The following is a 26192-nucleotide window of genomic DNA, read 5'->3' as shown; positions in this document are numbered from 1 at the left end:
CTCCACTATTGACACTGTGGAGTCTTTCCGCTTCCTGGGAACTATCATCTCCCAGGACCTCAAGTGGGAGCCGAACATCAGCTCCCTCATCAGGAAAGCACAGCAGAGGATGTACTTCCTACGGCAGCTGAAGAAGTTCAGCCTGCCAAAGACAATGATGGTGCACTTCCACACAGCCATCACTGAGTCCATCCTCACCTCCTCCATCACTGTCTGGTACGCTGCTGCCACCGCTAAGGACAAGGGCAGACTGCAGCGTGTCATTCGGTCTGCAGAGAAGGTGATTGGCTGCATTCTCCCATCTCTTCAGGACCTGTACGCCTCCAGGACCCTGAGGCGCGCAGAAAAGATTGTGGCTGATCCCTCTCACCCCGGACACAAACTCTTTGAGTCACTCCCCTCTGGCAGGAGGCTGCGGTCCATCAGGACCAAAACCTCACGCCACAAGAACAGTTTTTTCCCGTCTGCTGTCAGCCTTACCAACAAGGCCCGGAACCCCCCCGACACTCTTCACATTCCACCTCGGACTCATTCTGTCACATTGATTGATATAAATATAACTCTATGCGTTACATTAACGCTCAACTTGGGCTTCTTTCTGAAAAACAGACTGTGTTTCCGGTAAAAATAGCAACAACAAAAAACAGACTTGTGTATATATATTTAAATTGTTATATTTTATGCTCTTATTTCAGTAGATGTGTCATGCACCAATTTCACCAAAAAAAAATTCCTCGTATGTGTAAAAGCGTACTTGGCAATAAAGCTTTTTCTGATTCTGATTCTCACTGCACTGAGCCACATCTCTGTCCGCCTGCACAGAGCTGAAGCCGGGTACCTTCACGCTCCAAGTCTGAGTGAAGCCATGACTTGATAAAGGCCATTAGGCTGCACTGTCGGTATTCCCACTGAGTCCGGACCAGCGCAACAAGCTCGCCCATCTTATTTGTCGAAGACCTCATGTTCCCCATGATGATCAACAGAATGGCCCTGTGCCTTGGCCCCTCCATTTGGCTCCGGTTCTGCAGCCCCAACTTCGCCTCTTCAACTCGTCTGGTACTACAATCCTCTCTCCAGGCAGCAGCGTGGGTTTACACAATGTCATCAGCTGCTCACGTGTGTAGACAATGCCCCCACTCCTCTCTGTATGGTCCTCTATTACAAAGAGTGAAAAAGCTAACAGAAGAGCCACTAAAAAAGTTGTAAAACTGCACGCAAACATCGCAACAGAGTTACCAGAAACACAGTAGCAAAGATAGAATTAAAAAGAACGGAAAAACACACTAAATGAACAAAAACAATGGAGCTACTGCAACAGGCAGCCACCTAACACAGCGCCACCTTCTTTCTCATCTCATATTCCTATAATTTCATGACATTATTTGTTTACCATGGGTTAGGGCCATGCCTGTGGCTCCTTGCCTAACAGCAGGCAAGGAGCCACAGGCAAGCAAACTGTCAATCACAGGTGATAATGTCTATTTGAAAAATGTTTGATATATTTCCAGAGACTTGATGACACTATTTAAATAGTCAATTAGAGACAATTAGAGCCAGGATTTCTTTAAGCCAGCATCTAGAAGCCCTCACTTGCACTGTCCTTTAAGGAACTTCACACTGTGTTCAAGTGTGGTAGTTGTAACTTGGACTGGACTGGGGACCTGGTGACTACCTCTCCCTATCCAACCCAAGAAGCCCCACTTCCACTATATTGTGACTAATTGTTCTGTCCTTCCTTTTCTCCTGGGTTCCTTTCTATACAGGTACATATTGCACAGGCGCACACAGACAAAGATAAGCCATAGTCCCTGCAACCCTGACACCATTGTTGCAACACATGCACCACTGTATCCTCATAATTCACCCAAAACCCTACTTATCATTGTCGATAAATGACCAGAAATACATGTCATAATGAACAGCAGTTTTCCTTTAACTCTTTAGCATGACATGATACGTGGTTATGCATCATTGTTACTGCATCTCTGCATCTAATATCGGTGTCTAATATGTCGAAATAAATCTTTACAAGTCTAATAATATAAGTAAATGGAACTTTAGAAGTACAAAAAAAATGCAAAATGCAAAATGCAAAAAAAAGCAAAAAAAATATCCATCTCCGAGAAAAGGATTTGTGTGTTCTGGACTTTTTTGTACTTAGGTGTCCATCAAGAGAGGAGTTCCCCCTCATAGAGACTGAACACAAGGCCCATCTGAGGAGACTCAAAGGTGAGAAGACAAACATTAATGACCACTCTTTTTAGCTTGTTTCCATATTTCTGAGTAACCATGATTAATTCTTTCTGTTTCTATGAATTCCTGTTCCTGCCTTAAAGAATATTCATGCTCCTTTTTTGACAAGTTGATGAGACTTAAATGTAAAACAAATGGAATATATACTTATTGGCACAAAGAGTCTGATATTCAAACAAAATAAAATTTAAAAGCAATAAAAGTAGCCTATTATTCAGTCTGAATTGTGATCATGTTTTCAGTTCATTATTGAAATTCTGATTTCTTTTGTGTCATAGCTTCTCTCTTTGGGGGGGTCAATTTTTCCCTACCCTATTAGTGACTGGTAGTTGACATACAAAACTTGTGCCCCCATTTTTGTTTGAAGCTGATTCCGTTTTTCCAGCTTCACATTTGTAATTCACAATTATTACATCTACTTGGATCTTTCAGTTGACTTACAGTGCAGTGGACCATGTCTACAATTAAATTCTAAGGAGTAATTTTTCATTTTTCATTTTTGTGTTTTGATGCTGTTTATATCATGGCCATGAAGAGTACTAATTTCTGACTGTCTAGCAGGTGTTGAAATGCTCAAGGTAGGCAGTATTAAACCTTTAGTACCACAAATAAGTGGAGCAAAAACATTTACTTTTCAGAGAACGATGCCAGGTAGGTAAGTTATTACACTTATGGTATAAGTGTAATAATGCACTCTGTGCTATCTGTGTAAAAACAATGGACCAATCTATTCATGTATTAGTGTCTTGGAGCACATATTGCCTATGTGTGCGCTCAGTGACTTGATTTAGATGCATAATTGATTAATCCTCACCCAACACCCAATAGCTGACCTCCAGCAGAAGGACCGGGAAATGCTGGAGCTCCTGCAGGAGAGGGTGACTCTATTCTGTGAGCTGGCAGAGTTGACAAGTGGCCAGGAGGGCCTACAGCCTCCCATCACTCGTTACTTGTTCAGGGCAGACACACCACAAGCTCCACGTGCAGAGAAACTACTACTGGATGCCACAGCTGAGGGTAACACATCAATTTTCATGTCAGTCACATCAGTTTTCACTTCAGTCACATCTACATCCAACCCCAATTTGACAGGACAAAAGCATCACACTCTATTTGTTAGTTTGGACCTAAGTCAGCGACCTGACATAACAGGTTGACTTTGGTAACTGTTGAGATGGTACTGTGACTGGGTCAACTCTAGACACTACAATTAGACTGGTGCTAAAATTTTCTCCATGAATGTAATACACTTCAAAAATGCAAATTCAAATATCAAGGAAAATATTCTAGATAAGTGTATTTTTTTTTGTATGTATGTGTGGACTAGGTATTTGTGTATGATGTGTATACAAGCACTATTGTTACATCTGCCAAGGATGTAACAAGGATGATTTTTGTTTCTAATTGTTTGTTTGTTTGTCTGTTTGTCAGCAGGACTAGAGAAAGACCACAAGTTCAATTTTCATGAAGCAACTGTAGACATACTCACAGTCCACATTCACATGTACCAGTAATCATCTGGGGTAGCTTACACATGTAGCTTCTCAAACTTCATACAGAAAGCAGTTGTGATGGAGCACTCAGGGACAATGGTTTCATGAGAGAACATGTTTGTGTGTTTCCACAGTTGACAGGTTGAGTGAGCTCCTTCTGGGCTCCAGCCTGGATGGATGGATGGCTCTTCCATGCCATCACAACCACATGGAGGTGGTAGAAACCAGTGAGTCATTAAAGACTACAGTCTGTTCAACATAAGTTTTTACTGGCTCATCATTGCTGTCCAGCAACACAAACCTAGAAAAATAAAAGAACATTTAGAGGAACGTACGAGATACATAGAACAGACAAATCCTGTGACTCAAACATACAACACTTTCAGAACACTTTCATCATTTTTTGATCATCAAAATGACACCTTAACACATAAAATCCATATGGACAGCTTAAAGATATGATTTATTTGCTCCAAAGTGACAGCAAGACCAGGTGGAAGTGAACATCGTACTGATACAACTGAGGTCTCACTAGAATATTGTCCAATCAAATGCACACTGTAATTCAATGACCCAATAAGTGTAGTTACTAGCCTTATGTGATTTTAAGCATCAGGTTCATCTTCATGTTTAATGAGGACAAACCCACAACTCCCTTCCTCACTGTTTGCTGTAATAAAATAGGCAGATATTAATTCCAATAAATGTTTTGTTTTCTAGGACTAGTACTGAGTGACTGCTGTGTCTGTCTCTGCTCAGGTGATCAGGATCTGTTGGTCAATGGAGGCCATGAATTCTTTGCAGCAAAGGTGAGCTGGAGCCAAGATGAAAGTCTAATAAGTGGGAATGTTTTTTGGGACTGGTGACTCTGTCAGGTGGGGGTTTGAATGCTTTGTCATTATTTGGAATCCTCCTTCCTTTTATATGAATAACAGCATTGACCCTGGCATTCTAGGCACATACACTTTAAATCACAATATGTAATAACACAGTGTTTCCCAACCACTGTGCTGTGGCACATAAGTGCTGTGAGAAGTTATCAGGTGTGCCATGGAAGATTATCCAATTTCACCTGATTGGTGAAATCAGGTGAAATTTTCCTGTGTGTCTTTCTTCAATTCCTGCAAGAATATCAGCTTTGTGTTCAACAAAACAGGCCCAGGTTTCACATTGACTAGATTTTCATTATATTTCAATAAATATACTTTTTGTGACATTTTTGTTTGGTGTGTGCCTTGTAATTTTTCTAATGTAAAATATGTGCCACGGCTCAAAAAGGTTGGGAAACACTGCTCTAACATACCCTGGCCACCAACATCCTCATGCCCAAGCCAAATGTCGGCACCTCTGGTTACCAGGGAACTGCACTGTTTCCCAGCATCACCTGTCTGGTGCCTCACCCCTTGAATGGACTAGCTCACCTTTCTGTCTTGTCGGTCTTTTTTCATCTCTAAACTCCACCAGTCCAATTCCTGTCACAAAAAGGTTGAGCAAGTTTTTCTACCAGATGTCCTTTTTAAGTTTAACCTACTGAACGAGAACACTCTCAAATAAGACATTTACTTTGACATTTATTTTAAATGATTTTATCTCTGTTGTCCAGTTGGACTTCTTGCTTCCAATTAAGACCTGGCTGAAACCTGGTGATCAGGCCCAGCTGCTGGAATTGTGTCTCTCTAGTTATGACTTCAGTTCTAACTGGTGGGGAGTCTCACCACTGTCCATATACCCCTTACATTTAGAGAATGGTACAGACAGTGAAGCCTTAAGTCACCAGCAGGCCACCACTTAATTTAAAATATCAGAGGAATAACAATTGGGTTACCTAGTTTCTACATTTAGTAAGTTACTATAATTAGGTGGTCAGAATTAGATACCTGGTTGAAAGTGAAATGCTGTCATCCCTGCATCATATATATGAAAACACATAAGGGCATATATATTCAGCCTTTGTCATTCATGTAATACTTGAAGGTTATGTACACATTACTTAAACATTTTGTTTCAGTTGTGATTCTTGAGAGAGGCTACTGGCAAGTGAGCAGATCGGTAGGACAAGGTGATTATAAAAATGGATGGGCAAGATAGTGTAAATGGAGTTAATGCTTCACACATGACCCCAAGGAACTCCAACAACTCTAACAACTGCTGTTATAGAGCCAAGAGGTTTCAGTCACAATGATGATGACAAATTTTAAATACCTAGATAACATGGGATAATTTCCTCAGTAAATAGAAGGACAATTCTACCTTGCTCTTACCTCTCTCCTTTGTCCTGTCCACCCACATCAACCGCAAACCGTTCAATGAAGCATTCATGTCTGGAGTTAGCCATGTCTCCATAAACAGCATTAAGCTACACTGCCGGTATTCCCTCTGGTTCTGAGTGAGCACTGCCAGCTGTTCCATCTGAATTGGGAGAGATCTCACATTCCCCATGAAGACCAAGAGAAGGACTGATTTGTAACATCTCCTAGTGTGATGCACAGCCCTAGTACAGTTTCCCTATCTCTTCCTCCTCAGCTCGTGGGAAACATCAGGCTCTCTCCAGTAACACTATGGTGTTACAGAGCGTTATCAGCTGACCTCTATTTAACCAGGGTGGCCATGGCTGTGCTCAGGATCCAACTGCACTCCTATTGTACACAATGCAAAAACCAGTGGAAAGACCGGCGCAAACTCAATGTCCTGAATTGTTCATGTCAAACTTTGCTATACAGTTGCAGGGCAGAATTACTTAAGCTGTGTGTTCACTTCACATCTATTTATTTTAACACTAACATAAAATATCAAGAAGGTCATGCATTATTGGCTTAATTTGGGGGGCCTTGTAAAAATCCAGTTCCAATACTTAATTATTCTAGGTCGTATTTTGTTTACATGGTAGATATTCCAGAGAAAGGTCCAAAGTAGGTTGAAGTGAGACTGAGACTAATTAAATTACCAAGGTACACAAAGCAGTTAGCAGAAAATGGGGGTGGGTATCAATACAGGGCTGAACAGCATTTTTTTGCCCTGAGGTAACCTAACATAGTAATGCAGCCACGCACAGCTAGTACAGGACAGTATGCTTCTATATCATCAGAATACGTAGAAGAGGAAGAAGAAAGAACTGTAGGTGAAATTTCATTCATGATATATTACTGCAATGATGATATCTCCTGGTGGATAACATTGGATTTTGTTACGACAGATGTGTGGTCACATAAAACAGTTGTTATTTTATTTATTTATCTATGTATTTTTCCAGTCCATATAGTGAGTACACAATAACCAAAGCACACACATGCTAAAATTCCTGGTTCTTTCAAATATTTCGTCTGGGAAATGACAGCACATTTTCCAGAGAATTCCCAATGATCACTGGGATCTAAATTCTCAGTTATTTATTTATTTATTTATGGTAAAATCTGGTTCAAAATTGCCACTTCATTACTAAATGTTCAGTGCATCATGATGCTGCTTTTAAAGGGGATGAAAGGAGAAAATATTATGTGCCACGCCTAACACACCAAACCATAATGTACTGGTTTTCACTACCATATGATGTATAATTTCCTTTTAAAAATGTAAATGTGAAATTATGTACTATTGTAGAATTACTATAAATCATTTTATTATGTTCAAATGCATTATCATCATGAAACTCCTCTCTGTGGTGTATTTACTTTCTAAAGGATTGCATGAGGGGTCAAGACACTCCACCACCCACAGTAAGTCAGGGGGGTGAAGGTTTCTTTAATTCTGTATGTGTGTCTGTGGTAGATAGACATCAGTAATAAGTATGCTGCCTGTGTCTGACAGGAAATCTATCAGAGGTTGATGAATCTCAGCGTTTATCTCCATGCACTCCAGGTGAGTAGGTTTGGTATTGGTATGGCATGGTTAATGTTGTTTGGATTGATGTAAAAAATATGTGGGGGATAAGTGCAGAATTTCAGCTTTAAAGGAGTAGGCCAGTGATATTATGAGTCTGTTGAAAAGCAATGTACTGCAGATGTTTTGGGGTGGTCAGCAAAATCTTCTCCCTACAGTGAGGTTATTATTAATTTACTTAGCCCCCATAATTTCCAGTTGTCTTGTACATGAGATGTGCCAGATTTCAATATTTCTTTGAAAACATGTATTTTGTGTATTGATTTCCATGACTTTTGGACTGATTGTCAGACTACTGATTGTCTGAGTTCAAGCCAGTTCTATGTAGGTGTCATCACTAATTACCAAATGTAATGACCAAACTGCTGTTTTTACATACTTAAGCCATTGTACCCTTTCATGAAGATGATGAAGCACTGAGCAAAACCCAGAAGGATGCTTCTATAGATCAGAAATAGTCATAATCTGTTTTGTCACACATCAGACACACAGGCTGGAACAGTGTTCTTGTCACTTAATCAAAGAGCTATCATGTAATTTCTACTTGACCATGGATAAAGTATTATTGTGGAATTATTCTGTAATTTTTGGATAGTAAAAAAATCCCATGAAAAGACTAAAGCCAACAATGGTTCTGGTTCCAAGTTGATTGGTTCCTACTGAAGAAATAAATCTTTAAAAAGGACTTGCAAAAGTTTCACTTTTAAAAAATGTTCAGTTCCTAAAGCAGTTGCTCACTGTTAATTTTAACAAATATTACTCAAACATGTAGAAATAGTGCAGTGATTGGGGTCTACTTACAGCGGTGGATTCATTCATTTTAAGGTGTACTACTGAGTAGTTCTGGCACTGGGACAATGCATGTGAGATTGAGTCAAAACAAACTAGTGTGTGTGTTCATAGTAATGAAGAAACATGTCATGGTTCAATGATTTGTTGTTAATAGTTTTAGACAACAGCACAGAGGATAAAGAGGCTTTGGATACGCACGCAACACTTGTTAGTAATTAATGTTGTATTGTTGTGGTGTTGTGTTGTCAATGTTGTGGTCTTTCATAGGATTTGTTGACACAAAGAAACATAGAACATTGGCAGACTTATCTTTCAAAGAGTAACTACACCCAAAAAATTTTTTTTAGCAGTGAACCTCTATTTGTTACTTGTCTCACATCAATAATTCTACACAAGTCTAGTTATTTTGTCAACACATAATCACATACCTCAAGATGAATTTACTTCCACAAGCTCAATACAAAGGATGAAACAAGCAGAATCCACTAATTTCGAAATGCTTTTGTGTGCAAGAACAGTTATGTGAAGACCTTAACCACACCTATGTGGATATTTTGCAAAATTAACATCTTCCTCTGCATTCATCATCCCATTCTCATTCACGCAAATAGTGTATTAGATCACTTTAATGGAGGTTTTTTAAAAACACCTTCTAAAGAGCAGCTTTTTCAAAACTCCTGCTTCTCTGCACATGTTAAATTGGTAAATTATTATGTCATCAACTTCCTGCATGCTCAGTGTTGTTCTGTATAATGAGCATGTGTCTGAAACAACAAGGATGGTGGACTTGGTTTACGTTTGGTTAGCACTGCTAAACTTTTTGCCAGAAAGGTGTTAAATAACTACAAATAAATACATAAATGGCTTCTATTGTTTGTGTTTTTTAATTGCAACCACTAAATGAAAATTAGTTCGCCACCCATGTTCAGAATGTTCTTCTCTGACATGTATTGTTGATAGAGGCTTGTTACCTACTGGTCCAGCATGCTTGTTTCAGCATTTGTAATCATTTTTGTGCTCACATATGTATGGAGATGTTTTATAAAATGAAGGTTTATCGAACCACCTTTTCATTCTCGTTTTAGCAACAGACATGTTTTCCTTGTGCAGTGAAGGTTGAAATGAAAATTGCTGACGTAGTCAAGCAAGTCCTGTGGCTCACTATCACCCAGCCATTTCTCCTGCAAAAGTTTAAGAGGGCCATGCACAGTGTGCGCAACACCAGCTCTGCCGGACTAAAGCCCAGAGACTCCTGCACTACCTCACGAACAGTAAAAAAGGAGGAGATGGACACCCCCATCCTAGTCCTTACTGTACTCTAGGCACTAGGTCCGGAGCATAGACTTCAGGGTTTGATGGAAATGCTTGAACAACAGTGAGTGATGTCAAGTTGTTTCATTACTTGTCCAAAAATTTGCGACATAAAATTGGATCCTTAATAAGTTTGTATTACCTTAGGCAATCCAAACAAAGGTAAAAACTTCACCAATGCTTTCACAAGAGTTGGAGCTGTGATTTTGCGCATGGGAATGGCTTCAGGAAACCGAGTGGCAGAGCACATAATGGTCAAAAGGAACTTGTTCCCAGCTTTTGTGCATGGAAAGGGACCAACACAGTCAACAATAACACGCTCAAAGGGCTCAGCAACCACTGGAATCCGATGAAGGGGGAATGGTGGAAGGGTGTGATTTGGTTTTCCAGAGACTTGACAGACATGATATGTTTGACAGTACTGCTTCACGTCCTGCTTCACCCCTGGCCAGAAAAAACACCGCAAGACATGATCATAAGTTTTACTAACCCCTAAATGGCCAGCAAGTGGATTATCATGCGCCAATTTGAGGATTTCATGCCGGTGTGTTTTTGGGACTACAATTTGTGTCACAACACCCCAATCATCCTGTGTGGACATGTGTGGTGGCGTCCATTTGTGCACAAGCATGCCATCTTTCAAAAAGTAACCACAGAACATCTTCTCAACTTCATCCCCTGGAACAACCACATCAAAACAAGGAATTAGCGACACATCACCCTTTTGTTTCTCTTTAGTTTGTTTGTGTGGTTGTTTAATATTTTGGGTTTAAAATAAAGCTTGTGGGTAAACTGTTACCTTTTTGGTGTGGCATCCTCTTATATATGTTGCAGCCTCCTGCCCTATTGAGCCATGATTTCTTTTGTTTGTATGGAGGCCGTAACATATTTGTTCAACAATAAGCTGCTCTCTTGACATGCAAACTTCCGAGCTATGCCCCTCAACAGGAGAGGAAACAGCTGAAGCTGCAGGAGTGACCACAGGTGGAGGAGGCTGAGCAGGAGAAGAGATTACTGGCGGAGAGGCCAGACAGCTAAGATCAGCCATAGAAGTGTCCACCAGTCCTACCTCGCCCACCTCATCAAGTGAATCCTGCTTCTGCCTCTTTGACCTCGTGCAAGTGACAGCGCAAACTGAAAACATCTCTGGGAATTTTTGCCCCAAATCATCTGGGTGTTCAGAAAGAGGAACCACAGTTACTTCAGGATTCAACAACACTTTACCCCCAGCCAAATTGTTGACCAAAATGAAGGAAACCCCCTCTACAGGAAATTTCGCACCAACTCCCACCACTACACGCCCCGTAACTAACCCAGAGTCAAGGTAAATAGCATGCAAGGGCACACCCACAGACTGCATACTGTTTGGGACAAGACTGCTGATTGGGCAAAGCTTCGGTCTTCAACCAATTAACTGTTTTTGGAGACTTGTTCCGTTTATTTGAGGCAAAACAGTGGTTCATGGTGTAGCCACACTTCTTACAGTAGACACAAACTGGCTTGTCTTTAGTGTCTATGCCTTCCTTTCTGCCAGCCTTCATCTCGCCCTGAGAATTTGGCTTTACCGAAAAAACAATGGACTTGGCAACAGGAGCACTATGCTCAGAGGACAAGTTGGATTTGTCAAAGTTATCTCTGTGCATGAAGATGTACTCAGCCAGAACCGCCGCGTCAGACACTGTGGATACTTTCTGCTCATTAATGTAAGTAGCGATTTTGTCTGGTAAACAATTCTTAAACTCTTCCAGTAGTATTAAATTGTGCAGATTATCAAAACTGTCAACATTTTTAGATTGGCACCAATGATCAAACAGTACTTCTTTTTCCCGTCCAAACTCAAGTCTGACTGTCATTTTTCTTGAATCGGTGAAACTTTTGACGATATGCTTCGGGGACCTATTCATATGCCCTCAGCACGGCTGTTTTAACTGCCCCGTAGCCCAGACTCATCTCAAGTGACAGGGATGCGTAAGCTTCTTGAACCTTGCCCGTAAACACACTCTGCGAAAGCAATGGCCAGATGTTTTCAGGCCACTTTAATGTGTTTGCAACACGCTCAAACAAAACGAAGTACTTATCAACATCTTTATCATTAAAGGGAGGGACCAAACGAATGCATTTATGAACATCAAATTCGCCAGATTGAATTTGAGACACACCAGGTGAGGATGAATGCTTCAACTCAAACCCCTTTAAACGAAGCTGTCCTTCCACCCCTAACTTTTATCCTCACCTAACCCTTCGCAAAGCCAATTCTTTTTCAAGCTCTTTTTCTTTTATTGCTAAACAACGCATTTCAACTTCAAACTCTCTAAAACTGAACTGATCTTGTTGTCCGGCAGGTGAGCTCATTGCTGATACACTGGGAACAGAAGGCCAAACCCGTTTGTCAGACAAAACAGTCAATACCTCTGCTTTTTCACCTGTTTCTTGTGCAAAGGTGCAATTTATCAAGGCTAGGATGCACCACAAAATCATCAAGATTAAACTCCATAGCCACAAGCACAACGCACAAGAAGTGATCACAAAAATCTCTAAAAAAAAAAAAAAAAGAAAAGAAACCAAAATGCCCAAAACCTGGCACAGCACACACATGAAAAAAAACAGCACAGACCAACGCACAACCAAAGTGGCATCCAAAAATGTGTGCACAAAAATCACACAAAAAGTAGGCAATACAAACGATGGCAATCAGTACAAAGTACCAAAGTAACAACCCATGGTGTCAAGCTACACGTCAATTAACACTGGGAGGCAAAAATCAAAAACCACCAGCGCTTAACAACGCACTGTGTCTCAAAAGAAGCCTACAAACGTCAACGCGGACAAGTGAATGGACGAGCCCCCAAATATGTTACAGCCCCCATACAAACAAAAGAAATCATGGCTCAATAACAAACACACAAACTGAAGAGAAACAAAAGGGGCTGGAGAACAAAAGAAGGGAAGATGCTGGGCCAACGACGCAGTGGGCTGTCACTCCCAGCATCTCTCCCCTAAACTACCTAAAACAGAAACTAAACCTGAAATAAACAAAGTGTAGGGGAATTACCTCTAAATTAATGTTGCATTCGTTAATTAGAGCCGGGCACCAACCTTCCTCAGCTAAGAAGGATTTTGTATATCGTGTCTTATAATGCTGATGTAGTGAATGAATGAACCAACAGTAGATCAGTCTGATAATCTAAGGCGTAAACTCTCAGTACAGGGATTGCTTATATCCAGCTCAAAAGGACACCAACGACTTGTATGCAAAAGATTATTTATTAAACACAATAATGAAATGAATATGAATCATGGATAATGCGATAGATTATATGGATGAGGTAGATTAACACAAACACTGCACAGAGGAACTTATGGCAAGAGAATGGTTTGGCGATAGTGAGAAGTAGGTTTTTAGAGGGAAATGGGGACGTGAATATAAAGTTAATTTGTTGAATGAACGATTTAGAGAATTTAGACAAATTGACAATATCTCGACCTCACGGACCAACTCTTATTCAAAACCGCTTAAGTATGCCTACTTTGTCAGCGATGTTCCTGTAGAGGTCTGCCCCGAACTGACACAAAGAGGCTCCGCGTCGTCGTCCGTCACTCTGATCTGCACAGCGCTCTGCTGGACGAATCAAGCGAACCACTGTTGAGAGCTGGTGTTGGACAGGGATGTCTCGGGAGCTGAGGATCTTCGGTGTCGGTTACAGACGAGGAACGGCTTCTGATGGTTATTTAACCTTGACCAGCAGGTCAGCAGCAGGCTACAGGTCTTCTGTGCGGTCAGTTAGTTGTTAGTTGCTGTTTGGCAAGGCTTTTGATTACTAATAATAAGATTGAGAAACTCTTCGATGGCCGGTCGAAAATGTCTTAAAATTATTATTACATGACTTTTAACAACAAAAATAGGAATTATGCGGCTTGGCGTGGCGAGCAAAAATGAAAGTTTCACGAAGATTAGAAAAGTGCGTTTTCTGCAGCATTAAATCAGGCCACTCTGCGTAGTTGTGAGCAGCAACAAAGACTGTTGAGACTGACTGAGAAAACGACGGAGCGGAAAAATACTTGAAAACTAAAGACAAAGAACTTAACACAAACTAAAACAGGACAAGACTAAAGAAAAACTGAACTCACACCTGAAGTCCGTTGCGCGCGACTAACTTTTTCATCGCTCAGGGCGTGTCTAATCAATAGGACGTCACTCATGTGGGATGGTTCGCAGACGCGCAACGTGATTTCATTTCACAGAGCGAAAATTAATTAATGATTCATACGAGGGCTCATCTGCTTCTCACTATGGTCAATCGAATATATTTTAAATGATCAATTTTCAATGGCACTTCAACAACAACCTGCGTGTTCACTACATGTGTTAGACAATTCTTATGAATAATGACAACATTAAACAATAAACATGGTAACATTTTCTAATACTAATCCTAATAAACATGATGACTAAGGGTATAACTACTTTAATATGATGAAGGAATAAAGAAGGTCAGACTACATTTGCCAAAATGATTATCGCTATTATGGTTACTTATTAATAAATGTCTCCCACTAAGCACATTCAACCTAACTGCTATGAACCTCTAGATGGCAGTATGGTTACATGGTAGAAACTCAGAGGAAACCTTTGAAATACAGTTTCGTCATCCTGTAAGTTAGAAACACCAGGAAAGCATTGTTATTGTACTGATCACGAGCTTAGCAATGTAATAACATCTACGGTTAAATCAAACATAGAGATTTGGTTAATTTGGTAGGTTAAGAAGAAGGCACACAGACATACAGAACAGTTTGCTTCAGGAATGTCTGATTTACAACCCATCAGCATTATCTGGTTTGAAGATTCCTTTGAGACATGGCATTCGTCCATCCAGGCAGTTTTATTGTCCTTAACTCCCATGGGCTACCAAGAAAGAGTTAGCACCTCCATGAGAACGTCCTGAGCAGATGTAAATTTGAAGGGAAGGTGTTATCAGTGACTCTTGTTGCCCTGAAAGAACGCCACAAGAACAGTTTTTTCCCGACTTGGACTTCTTTCTGAAAAACAGAACTGTGTTTCCGGTAATTAGCAACAACAAAAACAGACTTGTGTATATATATTTAAATTGTTATATTCTTATGCTCTTACTTTAATAGATGTGTCATGCACCAATTTCACCAGAAAAAATTCCTAGTATGTGTAAAAGCGTACTTGGCAATAAAGCTTTTTCTGATTCTGATTCTGATTCTGATTCTTTCTGATTCTGAAGAATGTGAAAAGTGGTTCTACAACCAGACATCTTGTCTCTGCCTGAGTTCACACCTTCCTGTGAACCTTCCAGATGGTCAATAACTCTTAAAAGTCTGATTGTTTTATCACTACACTTCTCCAGAGAAATGGAAAGAGGGGAGAAGAGGGTCAGCTACAGACCAGTTCTGCTGCAAAAGAAAAGAATAAAGTGACTACTGGCAATCTCTAGCCCAAACTAAAACAACAAATTAAAACAACAGAACCCCTGCACCTAAACGAGCATGGGAGAAAACCCTGCTTGGGGAAAGAAAAAACAAGGGAGAAAGGAAAAAAAAACTCATCACTTACCACACTTACCATCTGTGCTGGTGTCTATCCCACAGATGCTCAATGGATTGAGATCTGGGGACTTTTGAGGCCAAGTCAACACCTCAAACTCGTTGTTATGCTCCTCAAAACATTCCTGAACCATTTTTGCTTTGTGGCACAGCGCATTATCCTGCTGAAAGAGGCCACAGCCATCAGGGAATACAATTTCCACGAACATGTGTACATGGTCTGCAACAATGCTTAGGTAGGTGGTATGTAGGGTTGAGCCAGATACTCGTTTCAGACAAGTATCCGGTATAGATAAAGCATTTTTGATGAGTATGAGCATGATACGAGTAAAACTCATCAACATCCATGCTCGTACTGAAGGAAAATCCTCATTGGGTAACTGACTGTCTTCACGCTCTGCTCTGTTCCTACAACTTGTTTCGCAACTTACGCGGTGCATTTGACAAGACGGAGCTGAAAACAGCTCGTGTTGCGTCGGTCACTGCCTTCACTCTGGTCGGGTTTTTTTTTTTTTTTTTTTTTTTTTTTTACACCGTCTGCTTGCTCTTAGTTTGGCTGGTGATATAAAGTCAGGTGGAAAACTTTGCTCGTACTGAACACGGTGCTTTTGAGAAGAATACAGTGAACAAGGCTGACATATTATTTCCGTTTGCCATCACTGGATGTTTGCATGAATCACCAAGTTCACACAGATCTTTAAAAAATAAACAGTCTTTCAGACCACTTACACACATACACATATATAGCTGAACACACAAAGTAGCCTATATTAATATTTTTATTGTATATCAATTTCAGACTTAAAATAATGTACCAATTTAAGCCCCACCCATTTCTGATTTCCGATTTACTACCCTGCCCACTCCGAGTACAGATACAGATACAGATAATTTAGATGGTTGAACAGATACAGATAGAGATACAGATAGTGGTGTACTCGCTCATCCCTAGTGGTACGTGTCAAAGTAACATCCACATGGATGGCAGGATGCAAGGTTTCCCAGCAGGGCATTGCCCAAAGTGTCACACAGCCTCCACCAGCTTGCCTTCTTCTCATAGTGCATCCTGGTGCCATATGTTCCCCAGGTAAGCAACACCATCCATGTGATGTAAAAAAAAAAGAAGTGATTCTTCAGATCAGGCCACCTTCTTCCATTGCTCCGTGGTCCAGTTCTGATGCTCATGTGCCCATTGTTGGTGTTTTCAGCATTGGAAATGGGTCAGCATGGGCACCCTGACTGGTCACAGCTACACAGCCCCATATGCAACAAACTGTGATGCACTGTGTATTCCGACACCTTTCTATCAGAACCATTGGCTATTGCTCCCCACGTGCATCAATGAGCCCATGAGCCTGTCGCCAGTTCACCATGGTTCCTTCCTTGGACAGATACTGACCACTGCTGACCAGGAACACCCCACAAGAGCTATAGTTTTGGAGATGCTCTGACCCAGTCGTGTAGCCATCACAATTTGGCCCTTGTCAAACTCGCTCAAATCCTGACACTTGCCCATTTTCCTGTTTTTAACGCATCAACTTTGAGGATAAAATGTTCACTTGCTGCCTAATATATCCTACCCACTAATAGGTGCCATGATGAAGAGATCAGTGTTATTCACTTCACCTGTCAGTGGTCATAATGTTATGCTTGATCAATGTATGTTTATGATCATTAACCTGTTGTAGAAACTATCCTCTTTTCATCTTTTATGGACAGTGCAACTTTTGTTTCCAGAATGTTCTCCATGCCCCTGGTTGCAGCACAAGCACAAAGCATTTTCCTTCTAGAATTGTACAAAACTATTATAATGCATTAATCTTGCTTAAAATGTTGAGGAGTATGGAAGCCCATGGAGGACTAATTAAGATGATAATACCAATATGAAAATTAAAGTATAATTCTGATGATGATTGCATAATTTTTCTGTTTATGTATGTATTATTTGTATCAAAGTTAAAAACCAATGAAAATTAAATAATCCAATCTGTATTTTCATTTTCACATACTCATATGGGTGTTTGATGTTTCATTTTCAAAGATTTAAGATGCTCTAACGTGGACAAAATTAAAATGAAATGTAATTTTCTAACTTGGAAATTCTGAAAATGAATGAATGAAAATGCAACCTGTTAGTCCTGTAATCTGTTAGAGTTTGACTAGATTGAAAGACAGGTGACAGACTAGTATTTTACCTTTCTCTTGAGCTCTGTTTAGCATATCATATCTCCCCAAAGTGTGAGGAGGTGAGTTATGGTCTCCTTAGCCAATGCCAATTGACATGAATTTTGCCCCTTTAGAGTTGCACCCTCTGTTTTATGAGCAAAATCCCTCAAAAGACTTTCAGGACAGATGTTCACTAAAAGGTAGTAGTGATGGGAATTTCGTCTCTTTTAAGAGAGCCGGTTCTCACAGCTCAGCTCTCATAAAAGAGCTGGTTCTTTGGGCTTCCAAGTGGCTCTTCAGATTTTTTGTTGCTTAAATTAATTTATTGTCAAAATAATGTAAAATTATGTGTAAAATTAATTACTAATGTGCAAAACATACTTTATATCAAATTTTACTGCATTTCCTGCGGTCACTCATTTTCTCACCTTTCCAGCGTTTTGCACCCTCTGAAATTAAGCAAGATAGAGAAATGATGAGATGATGGTTGTTGTGTAGCATGATGTGTGTGTGTGTGTGTGTGTGTGTGTGTGTGTGTGTGTGTGTGTGTGTGTGTGTATCTGTAGCATTTGCATTACAATTATATTATTCTCAGACTTGCCAAAGGTTTGTGCCACTGCTGCTCACCCTCTGTACAGCTCTTTACTGGGGGAACCACTGGGATTTATAGCTGGAAATAATGCACTTACTGGAACAGGAGAGTAACACAGTGATCCAGCAACACTTGTGCAGCTATGATGCACCAGCACAACAGGGATCAATTCCTTCAGACCTTAAGTTTGTAAATTTCATATTGATTTGAACTTTGACCACTTTACAGCATATTGATATGTAAATGTTTATTTTTTTTTTTAACCTTTATTTAGCCAGGTTAATCCCGTTGAGATTAAGAATCTCTTTTTCAAGGGAGACCTGGCCAAGACGGGCAGCAGCAAAAACACAAAGTTGCAGACAGAGACACACAGGGAGACAAAGTACAATTCACAAGCACTAAAATTTGCATAAAGAAAAACTATCTATAAATCAAGACGAGAGTTTCTGGGAGTAATTTGTACAAATGTCAAGCTAAAAACATCGACATCCCATAGAAACTGCTTCCAAGTTTTTCATTTTAGATTTAAAAACATTTAACAACACGAGCTCCTTCAGTTTTAAATCATTCTGCAACAAATTCCAGGCTGAGGGTGCGGAATACCCAAAAGCCCTTTTCCCAATTTCAGTCCGAGCATTTGGGACAGAGAGCATAAAGAGGCCCTGAGAACGCAGTGAATACTGCCCGGTGTTTTTTTGCGTAATGAAAACACACAGGTAATATGGAAGCAGACCAAGAATTGCCTTATATATAAAGGTGTACCAATGTAGGAGCCTACGGGTCGCCGGGGGGGCCATCCTACCCGAGATTACAACTCACAGTGATGAGTCAGTGCTTTACAATTTGTAATGAACCTTAAGGACGCATGGTAGGCTGTGTCAACCATATGGAGACATTGAGTAGAGGCATGCATGTACAAGAGATCACCATAGTCCAATACAGGTAAAAAAGTTGCAGCAACTAGACACTTTTTTACATTAAAAGAAAAACACAACTTATTCCGAAAATAAAAACCCAGTTTTAGCCTCAGTTTTTTCACCAGGTTCAGCACATGAGGTTTAAAATTAAGGGAGTCATCGATCAAGATACCCAGGTACTTGTACGAGTTAACAACTTCTATCTCCTTTCCATCAACAGTGACCACCACAGGTACATTTTGTAAGCTTTCGATGTGGTAAACAGCATAAGCTTCGTCTTATCTGCATTTAAAACAAGTGTAGGGGAATTACCTCTAAATTAATGTTACATTCGTTAATAAGACTCAGGGCACCAACCTTCTTCAGCTAAGAAGGATTTTGTATATTATATCTGTTAATGCTGATGTAGTGAACAAATGAATCAACAGTAGATCAGCCTGATAATCTAAGGCGTAAACTCTCAGTACAGGGATTGCTTATATCCAGCTCAAAAGGACACTGTCGGACAATGACTTGTATGCAAAAGATTATTTATTAAACACAATAATGAGATGAATATGATTATATGGATGAGGTAGATTAACACAAACACTGCATAGAGGAACTTATGGCAAGAGAATGGTAAAATGAGTTTGGCGATAGTGAGAAGTAGGTTTTAAAGGGGAAATGGGGACGCAAATATGAAGTTAATTTATTGAATGAACGATTTAAAGAATTTAGACAAATTAACAATATCTCAACCTCACGGACCAACTCTTATTCAAAACCGCTTAAGTATGCCTACTTTGTCAGCGATGTTCCTGTAGAGGTCTGCTCCGAACTAACACGAAGAGGCTCCGTGGTCAGTCACTCTGGCCCGTACAACAGTCTGCCGGACGGATCAAGCAAACCGCTGATGAGAGCTGGTGCTGGACAGGGATGTCTCGGGAGCTGAGGATCTTCGGTGTCGGTTACAGACGAGGAACGGCTTCTGATGGTTCTTTAACCCGGATCAGCAGGTCAGCAGCAGGCTACAGGTCTTCGGTGCGGTCAGTTCGTTGTTGGCCGTTTGGCAAGGCTTTTGATTACTAATAATAAGATTGAGAAACTCTTCGATGGCCTGTCGAAAACGTCTTCAAAATTATTATTGTATGACTAGACTTTAACAACAAAAAAAGGAATTATGCGGCTTGGCTTGACGAGTAAAAATTAACGTTTCACGAAGAAGATTAAAAAAAAAAAGTGTTTTCTGCAGAATTAGATCAACTACTCTGTACGCATATGAGCAGCAACCAAAGACTGAGAAAACGACGGAACAAAAATACTAAAGACAAAGAACTTAAAGAAATTTCGCGGAAGAGAAAGGAGAAAGTTCAAGGCACGAACTTTCAGGGAAAACTTAGGAGCGAACTAACTATCTGATGCGCGCTACTAACTTTTATCACCGCTCCAGGGTGTGTCTAATCGATAGGACGTCACGCATGTAGGATGGTTCACAGGCGAGCGGCAGAATTTCATCCTACAGAGCGGGGATTAATTAAAGATTCATACGAGGGACTCATCTGCTTCTCACTATGGTCAATCCGATATATTTTGACATGATCTGTTTCAATGACACTTCAACAACAACAACATGTGTGTTCGCTACATGCATTATACATTTCTTGTGCATAAATGACAACATTAAACAATATTCACGATAAGTTTCTAATACTCATTCTAACACAAATGAGGGTCCAAAGCATAACTACTTAACGTAACTACGAAATAAAGAAGGGCATACTATAGTTGCCAAAGCGATTATCACTATTACAGTTACTTTATTAATAACGGTCTTATACTAAGTAAACTCAACTTAACCGCCATGGACCCCTAGATGGCAGTAGGGTTCCATGGTAGAAACTCAGAGGAAACCTTTGAAATAGTTAAACAGTTTTGTCATCCTGTAAGCTAGAAACACCAGAGAAGCATTGTTATGATACAGATCTTGAGCTTAGCAATGTAATAACATCCATAGTTAAATCCAACATAGAGAATTGGTTATTTTGGTAGGTTAACAATAAGGCACACAGACATACAGCACAGCTTGCTTCAGGAATGTTTAATTTACAACCATCAGCATTATCTGGTTTGTAGATTCCTTGGAGACGTGGCATTTGTCCACCCAGGCAGTTTTATTGTCCTTAACTCCCATGGGCTATCAAGAAAGAATTAGCACCTTCATGAGAAGGTCTTGAACAGATGTAAATTAGAAGCAAAAGTGTTATCAGTGACTCTTGTTGCCCTGGAAGAATGTGAGAAGGTGTCTCTAAACCAGACATCCTGTCTCTCCCTGGGTTCACACCTTTCCATGAACCCTCCGAATGGTCTATAACTCTTAAAAGTCCGATTGTTTTATCACTCCACTTCTCCTGAGGAATGTAAAGAGGTTAGAAGAGGGTCAGTTACATATTGGTTCTGCTACACAAGTTTCAGCTTATGCAGTTTATCCTGAACAACCACAAAAGCATTTTGCAAGTGCTCAACAGCCAGTGCAAGAGATGCTACACAGCAGTATAAAACAGTGTCATCAGCATAGAAATGGAAAGTAGCACTTGACACATTTTGACCCAGATTATTCACATAAATAGTGAACAAGAGTGGACCTAATACAGAGCCTTGTGGCACATCTTTGTGGATCGATACAATATCTGAGCATAAACCAGCATACCTAATGCACTGAGAATGATTACTAAGATAGTTTGAAAACCAAGAAACTGCTTCTTCTGAGAGACCTGAGTTCAGAAGTCTAAGTTTTAAAACGTCATGGTCGACTGTGTCGAAAGCTTTGGACAAATCAAGAAAAAGTGCTGCACAATGTTGCTTCTTATCAAGACCTACAGAAATGTCATTTACCACCTTCAGTGCAGCCGTGATAGTGCTATGCTTTTTTCTAAAACCTGATTGATATGTTGATAAAATATCATTGGTGTATAAAAACTCCTTTAGCTGAGCACTCACAAGAGATTCAAGAATTTTAACCAGTACTGACAAATTAGATATTGGCCTGTAGTTATTTAAAATACTTGGGTCTCCCCCTTTCAATAAGGGGAGGACAAAGGCAGATTTCCATATTCTTGGAATTTCCTTAGTCAGCAAAGTTAGGTTAAAAAGATATTTAAGAGGCTCAGCTACAAAATCGGCTGCAAATTTCAAGAAATAAGGATCAATCAAATCAGGTCCTGAAGGTTTTCTCGGGTCTAGTTCTTTCAGAGCCCTACAAACTGCCTGTGCAGAGAAAGGCACAAAGTTAAAAGACTGACAGAGACAGAACAGAGACAGACGCATCAGTACTGGATTTCACAGACACACTGCAAGCAGAGTCAAACAGGGAGCCAGTAGCAGCAAAATGCTCATTAAAACAGTTCAAAATTTCCATTTTGTCATGAATAGCAACAAAATCCTTCATAACAAAGTTGGGCACTGTTGGGGAATGATTGCTGACAGAAAAGTACTTTATAGCTTTCCAAAATTTCCTTGGATCATTTAAATTTTTTGTGGTGACAGACAAGTAATATTCTGATTTTGCTTTCTTGATAAGAGTGGAACATTTGTTTCTCAGTTGTCTGAAAATAGTCCAGTCTGTAGCAGAACCTGTTGCCCTTGCCTTTGCCCAAGCCACATTACGTGCATGAGTAAATTCAGTTAGTTCAGGGGGAAACCAGGGGTTATCACGCCCCTTAACTCTAATGCAATTGACTAGAGGTGCATATTTCCTTAATGCATTTGAAAATTGTCCATTTTAGTCCTCTATGAGATCACGCATGTATAATTATTTCCTCTTGCAAGTTTCGCTCTGCTTTTTACCGGTTTGCTGCCTCACACCTCCTGACTGCCTGCACAAGAGGAAAGGCAGAGCACCCAGTGTTGTTGGCAGAATAGACTGATAACTCTGAGAAGCATGCATGCAAATGAATTACAGTATTATATATTTTAAATTATATCTCTCCTTTTCTCTGATGGTCTGAATAAGATTCACAAATGAATTGTTTCAAAGGGAATAACTTAACTCAATTCGCAAGTGGAGGTCTGCTTCTGTATGGTGCATGCACAGTTATGCATAAGAGCCAGTTTAACCTCTGACTGAAGCAGACCTGCTTTAACAGTACACACCCAGCTGAAGAGATGGGTGGTTTTGGTGAGTTTTGTTTCTGCTGAGTTTGTATTAAGTTTGTTTTATGATGAGTTAACTGGGCAAGCAAGTCTTTATTCAATAAAAGAGACAAACTTGACTTTGCAAGGTGCACGCAAGTATTTTTCTGTTGACAGATTTGAGCCTCTTATTCTTGTTATCATCATTCCTCATGTTCATACATGCCATGAAGTCCACAGTCCTTGTTGTATGCCAAAATAATTTCCAAAGTTTATTTGAAGCTGAAGAGGTTCAGCAGTTTCAGTTAAACAAATCTAGTGGATGTTTTCCAAAAATTATCTCCTTGTGTTTCCCCAGACAATATTTCCACGCTGAGCCTATATTCTTTGGTGAATGCTCTCCTTGGCGTTGGACAATTTCATAAAAACTTTTAAAAACAAATCACATCTGAACCATAAAATTGTATTGTACTTTATGTAAATCATCAGCCTGTAAAAAAAAAAAAAAAAGCTGGATTCTCTGTCATATCATGCAGGGTGCGGTAATCAAACAAGACTCCATCTTGGAGCTGCTGCTGCAGCCACAGGACACTGTGAAGCCAGCTGTAGGAGGAGTATGGCGCCCTCTCTGGCGAGATAGTGGAAATCGGGAGGCCAATGCTGGATCAACCATTGGGGAGCTGGCTCTTTTGCAGAGACAACACAGCCTTTTGCAGGAGGAGCTGCTGAGGCTGCGGGATGCAGAGAGTCGGTTCAAGGACAGTGAGAAGGCTCGAGTCAAGCTGGAGCGGCAGGTCCGACACATGAAGGTCTGCAGCGGGCTTGCACCTGCTTCCCAGCAACTGGGGGAGCGGTCTTTTCAAGTAAGGACATCTGTTTTGCAAACTCACAAGAGACATTTTTTAGAAAATGGTCAAAATCAAGAGGCTGAGATATCCCAACTTTTATTCCCTCGCATCAGTCAAGTTCCAAAAACACTGAAACCTGTTGTTCCCAAAATGCAGGTCAGGAGCATATTTTTATTAGACACATCCTATCTAGAAAATACCCACATCTTTGAAAGTCCCCACCCCAATCTTGCATGCAGAAATTTGTCATCTCAATCCCAAACCAGGGGAACCCAGATGATGTCACAGTGATGTAATTTGGGTTTTTATTCTGTCAGACAAACTCCTCTAGAATCTAGAAGAGTCTATCTGCAGTTTTGCAGACTGCAAGACACATCCACTTTACAACATGACACACTCCCTCAAATCTTTTCCAATCCTAATTAAGTAGTTTAAGTGCCTAAACCCAAACTGCAACCATTTCAAGGGTGTATCATGAACTAGGTGTGTCCTGTAGTTAGCAGGTGTCTGCAGATAGATCTACTTGCCAGAATCCCACAAGAACTGATACAACCATGAGGAATACATTGATATTGGTGTGAAAAATGGGGTGCTCCTTTAAGTAAACAATTTAGAATAAGTAACAGTACAGTATGTTCACCTTGTTTCTACTGTCTCTTTCCTCTTGCCGTTTTAACCTGTATCTCTGCAGCCAGAAAGAGAGGTCTCAGCTGGAGGTGACGCCATGGGGGCTAGTCAGGAACCTGCCCACCAGTCACATGGCATCCAGGACAGCAGTGATCTGGAGATAGACATGACATCAGATGACGATGATGGGACAGCATCTGAAAGTTCCAAAGGTCAGATTACAGACATAGCACAAAATGAGTGTAAAGGCTAGATGCATCATTTTGGAATTTTGTGCTTTTTAGGTAATGAGTCCCATGCAATAACTACACTGGAAGCTATAATCAGTTTGGCAAACAGGCATTCTTTGATCAGTATCCTATGGCACAATTTAAAATTTCACTTTAAGTAATTGTGAAAGTGCTGAGGCTCAATACAACTGTCATGATTCAGTTAAAGTGGGAATAAAATGGAGGGCTTGGCGACTGTGGCTCAGGAGTTAGAGCTGGTTACCATTTATCTGAAGGTTGGTGTTTCGAACTCTGGCCCCTGGAATCTACATGTCAAAGTATCCTTGGGCAAGATATTGAACCACAGATTGTGGTGTGTGAGTGTCAATGGTTACTAATTGTAATGAGCAGGTGGCACTGAGCCATCAGTGTACAAATGTGTGTGCAAATGGCTGAATGCTGACTCATGCTTTGAGTGGTCATGCTTTCAGACAAGAAAAGTATGGAATCAGATTTGTGCTAGTAATATCAAACAAATCTTTTTAAATGTTATACAAAAAAGAAAAATTTGAGAGAAAATAAAACTCTCATCTCAAAAGTAAAACTTGTAACTTGCAAACAAACTACTGGTCTTTTATGTTTTTGATAATATGTCATTTTGTTTCCAGTTTCCACTTGCTTATTTCTCACTGATCATACTTTTGCTCTCACTCTGAGCTTTGCGGTTACGTTGCCTGCTCTCTCGTTTGCACTGCCTTACTTTCTGTTTGCAATTCTGACACAAATCTCTCGCATGGGCGGGTTTCTCAACAGTGCGACCTCATTGGCTAACAAGTTTTTGAGTGACAGTTCAGTGCCCCGTATGTTGTTCAGTGCGGCAAGCGCCTTTTGGCCGTGGCGGACACATGTAAGTCTGCCCAATTCCTGCAATGTAAGTATTGATTAGATATGTTGTCTGTGCTGTACGAGATGTTTTGTTGTGTTAAGTTACAAGCAAAGTTGAGAATTACCCTGTAAGTTAGCTTTTATCTAATTAAATTGCCATCCATACTGATTTCTAGCTACTTAGCTGAACTGCTCGTGTACTGTGTGTGTGTGTGTGTGTGTGTGTGTGTGTGTGTGTGTGTGTGTGTGGGTGGGTGGGGGGTGGGGGGGTTGACTGTTTTCATCTCAGGTTAACATTACCTAGATATGTAATGCTAAGCACGCATACCAAAAGCCTTTGTTAAAAATCACACTAATTTGCCAGGGGAATCAGTGGAGGCTGAGTGTAGCCTATGTAACATTGTGGTAAGTGAGGAAGACCTGAACAAACCAAGTGCCAAATAGGCCAGCATATGATCTATTAATGCTGATCCAGCCACAAACACCACAAATTCAAATAAGTAACATGTCTTTGAAAGCCCCAGAACTGCAAAAATTTTCAT

The 26192-nt window shown here is 40.4% G+C and overlaps 1 protein-coding gene across 3 annotated transcripts in view; it reads left to right on the top strand.

The window, feature by feature from the left end:
- Positions 1-26192, top strand: part of arhgef2a (Rho guanine nucleotide exchange factor (GEF) 2a) — a 163338-nt gene that overhangs the window by 114745 nt on the left and 22401 nt on the right. For 2 of the 3 annotated variants that reach the window (XM_076754764.1, XM_076754763.1), the window contains exons 15-22: positions 2162-2229; positions 3082-3270; positions 3881-3973; positions 4506-4555; positions 7424-7459; positions 7551-7601; positions 23618-23944; positions 24621-24768. In XM_076754764.1, the coding sequence (XP_076610879.1) occupies positions 2162-2229; positions 3082-3270; positions 3881-3973; positions 4506-4555; positions 7424-7459; positions 7551-7601; positions 23618-23944; positions 24621-24768 (962 nt within the window). Of the gene's footprint in view, positions 1-2161; positions 2230-3081; positions 3271-3880; positions 3974-4505; positions 4556-6269; positions 6691-7423; positions 7460-7550; positions 7602-23617; positions 23945-24620; positions 24769-26192 lie in introns of those variants that run through there. The other variant, XM_076754765.1, reaches the window with a different exon arrangement.

Source organism: Chaetodon auriga, chromosome 17, assembly GCF_051107435.1.
Source record: "Chaetodon auriga isolate fChaAug3 chromosome 17, fChaAug3.hap1, whole genome shotgun sequence".
NCBI classification, from domain to species: domain Eukaryota; kingdom Metazoa; phylum Chordata; class Actinopteri; order Chaetodontiformes; family Chaetodontidae; genus Chaetodon; species Chaetodon auriga.
The sequence above is the reverse complement of the archived record's forward strand: the minus strand, read 5'-3'. Positions and strand labels throughout refer to the sequence as shown.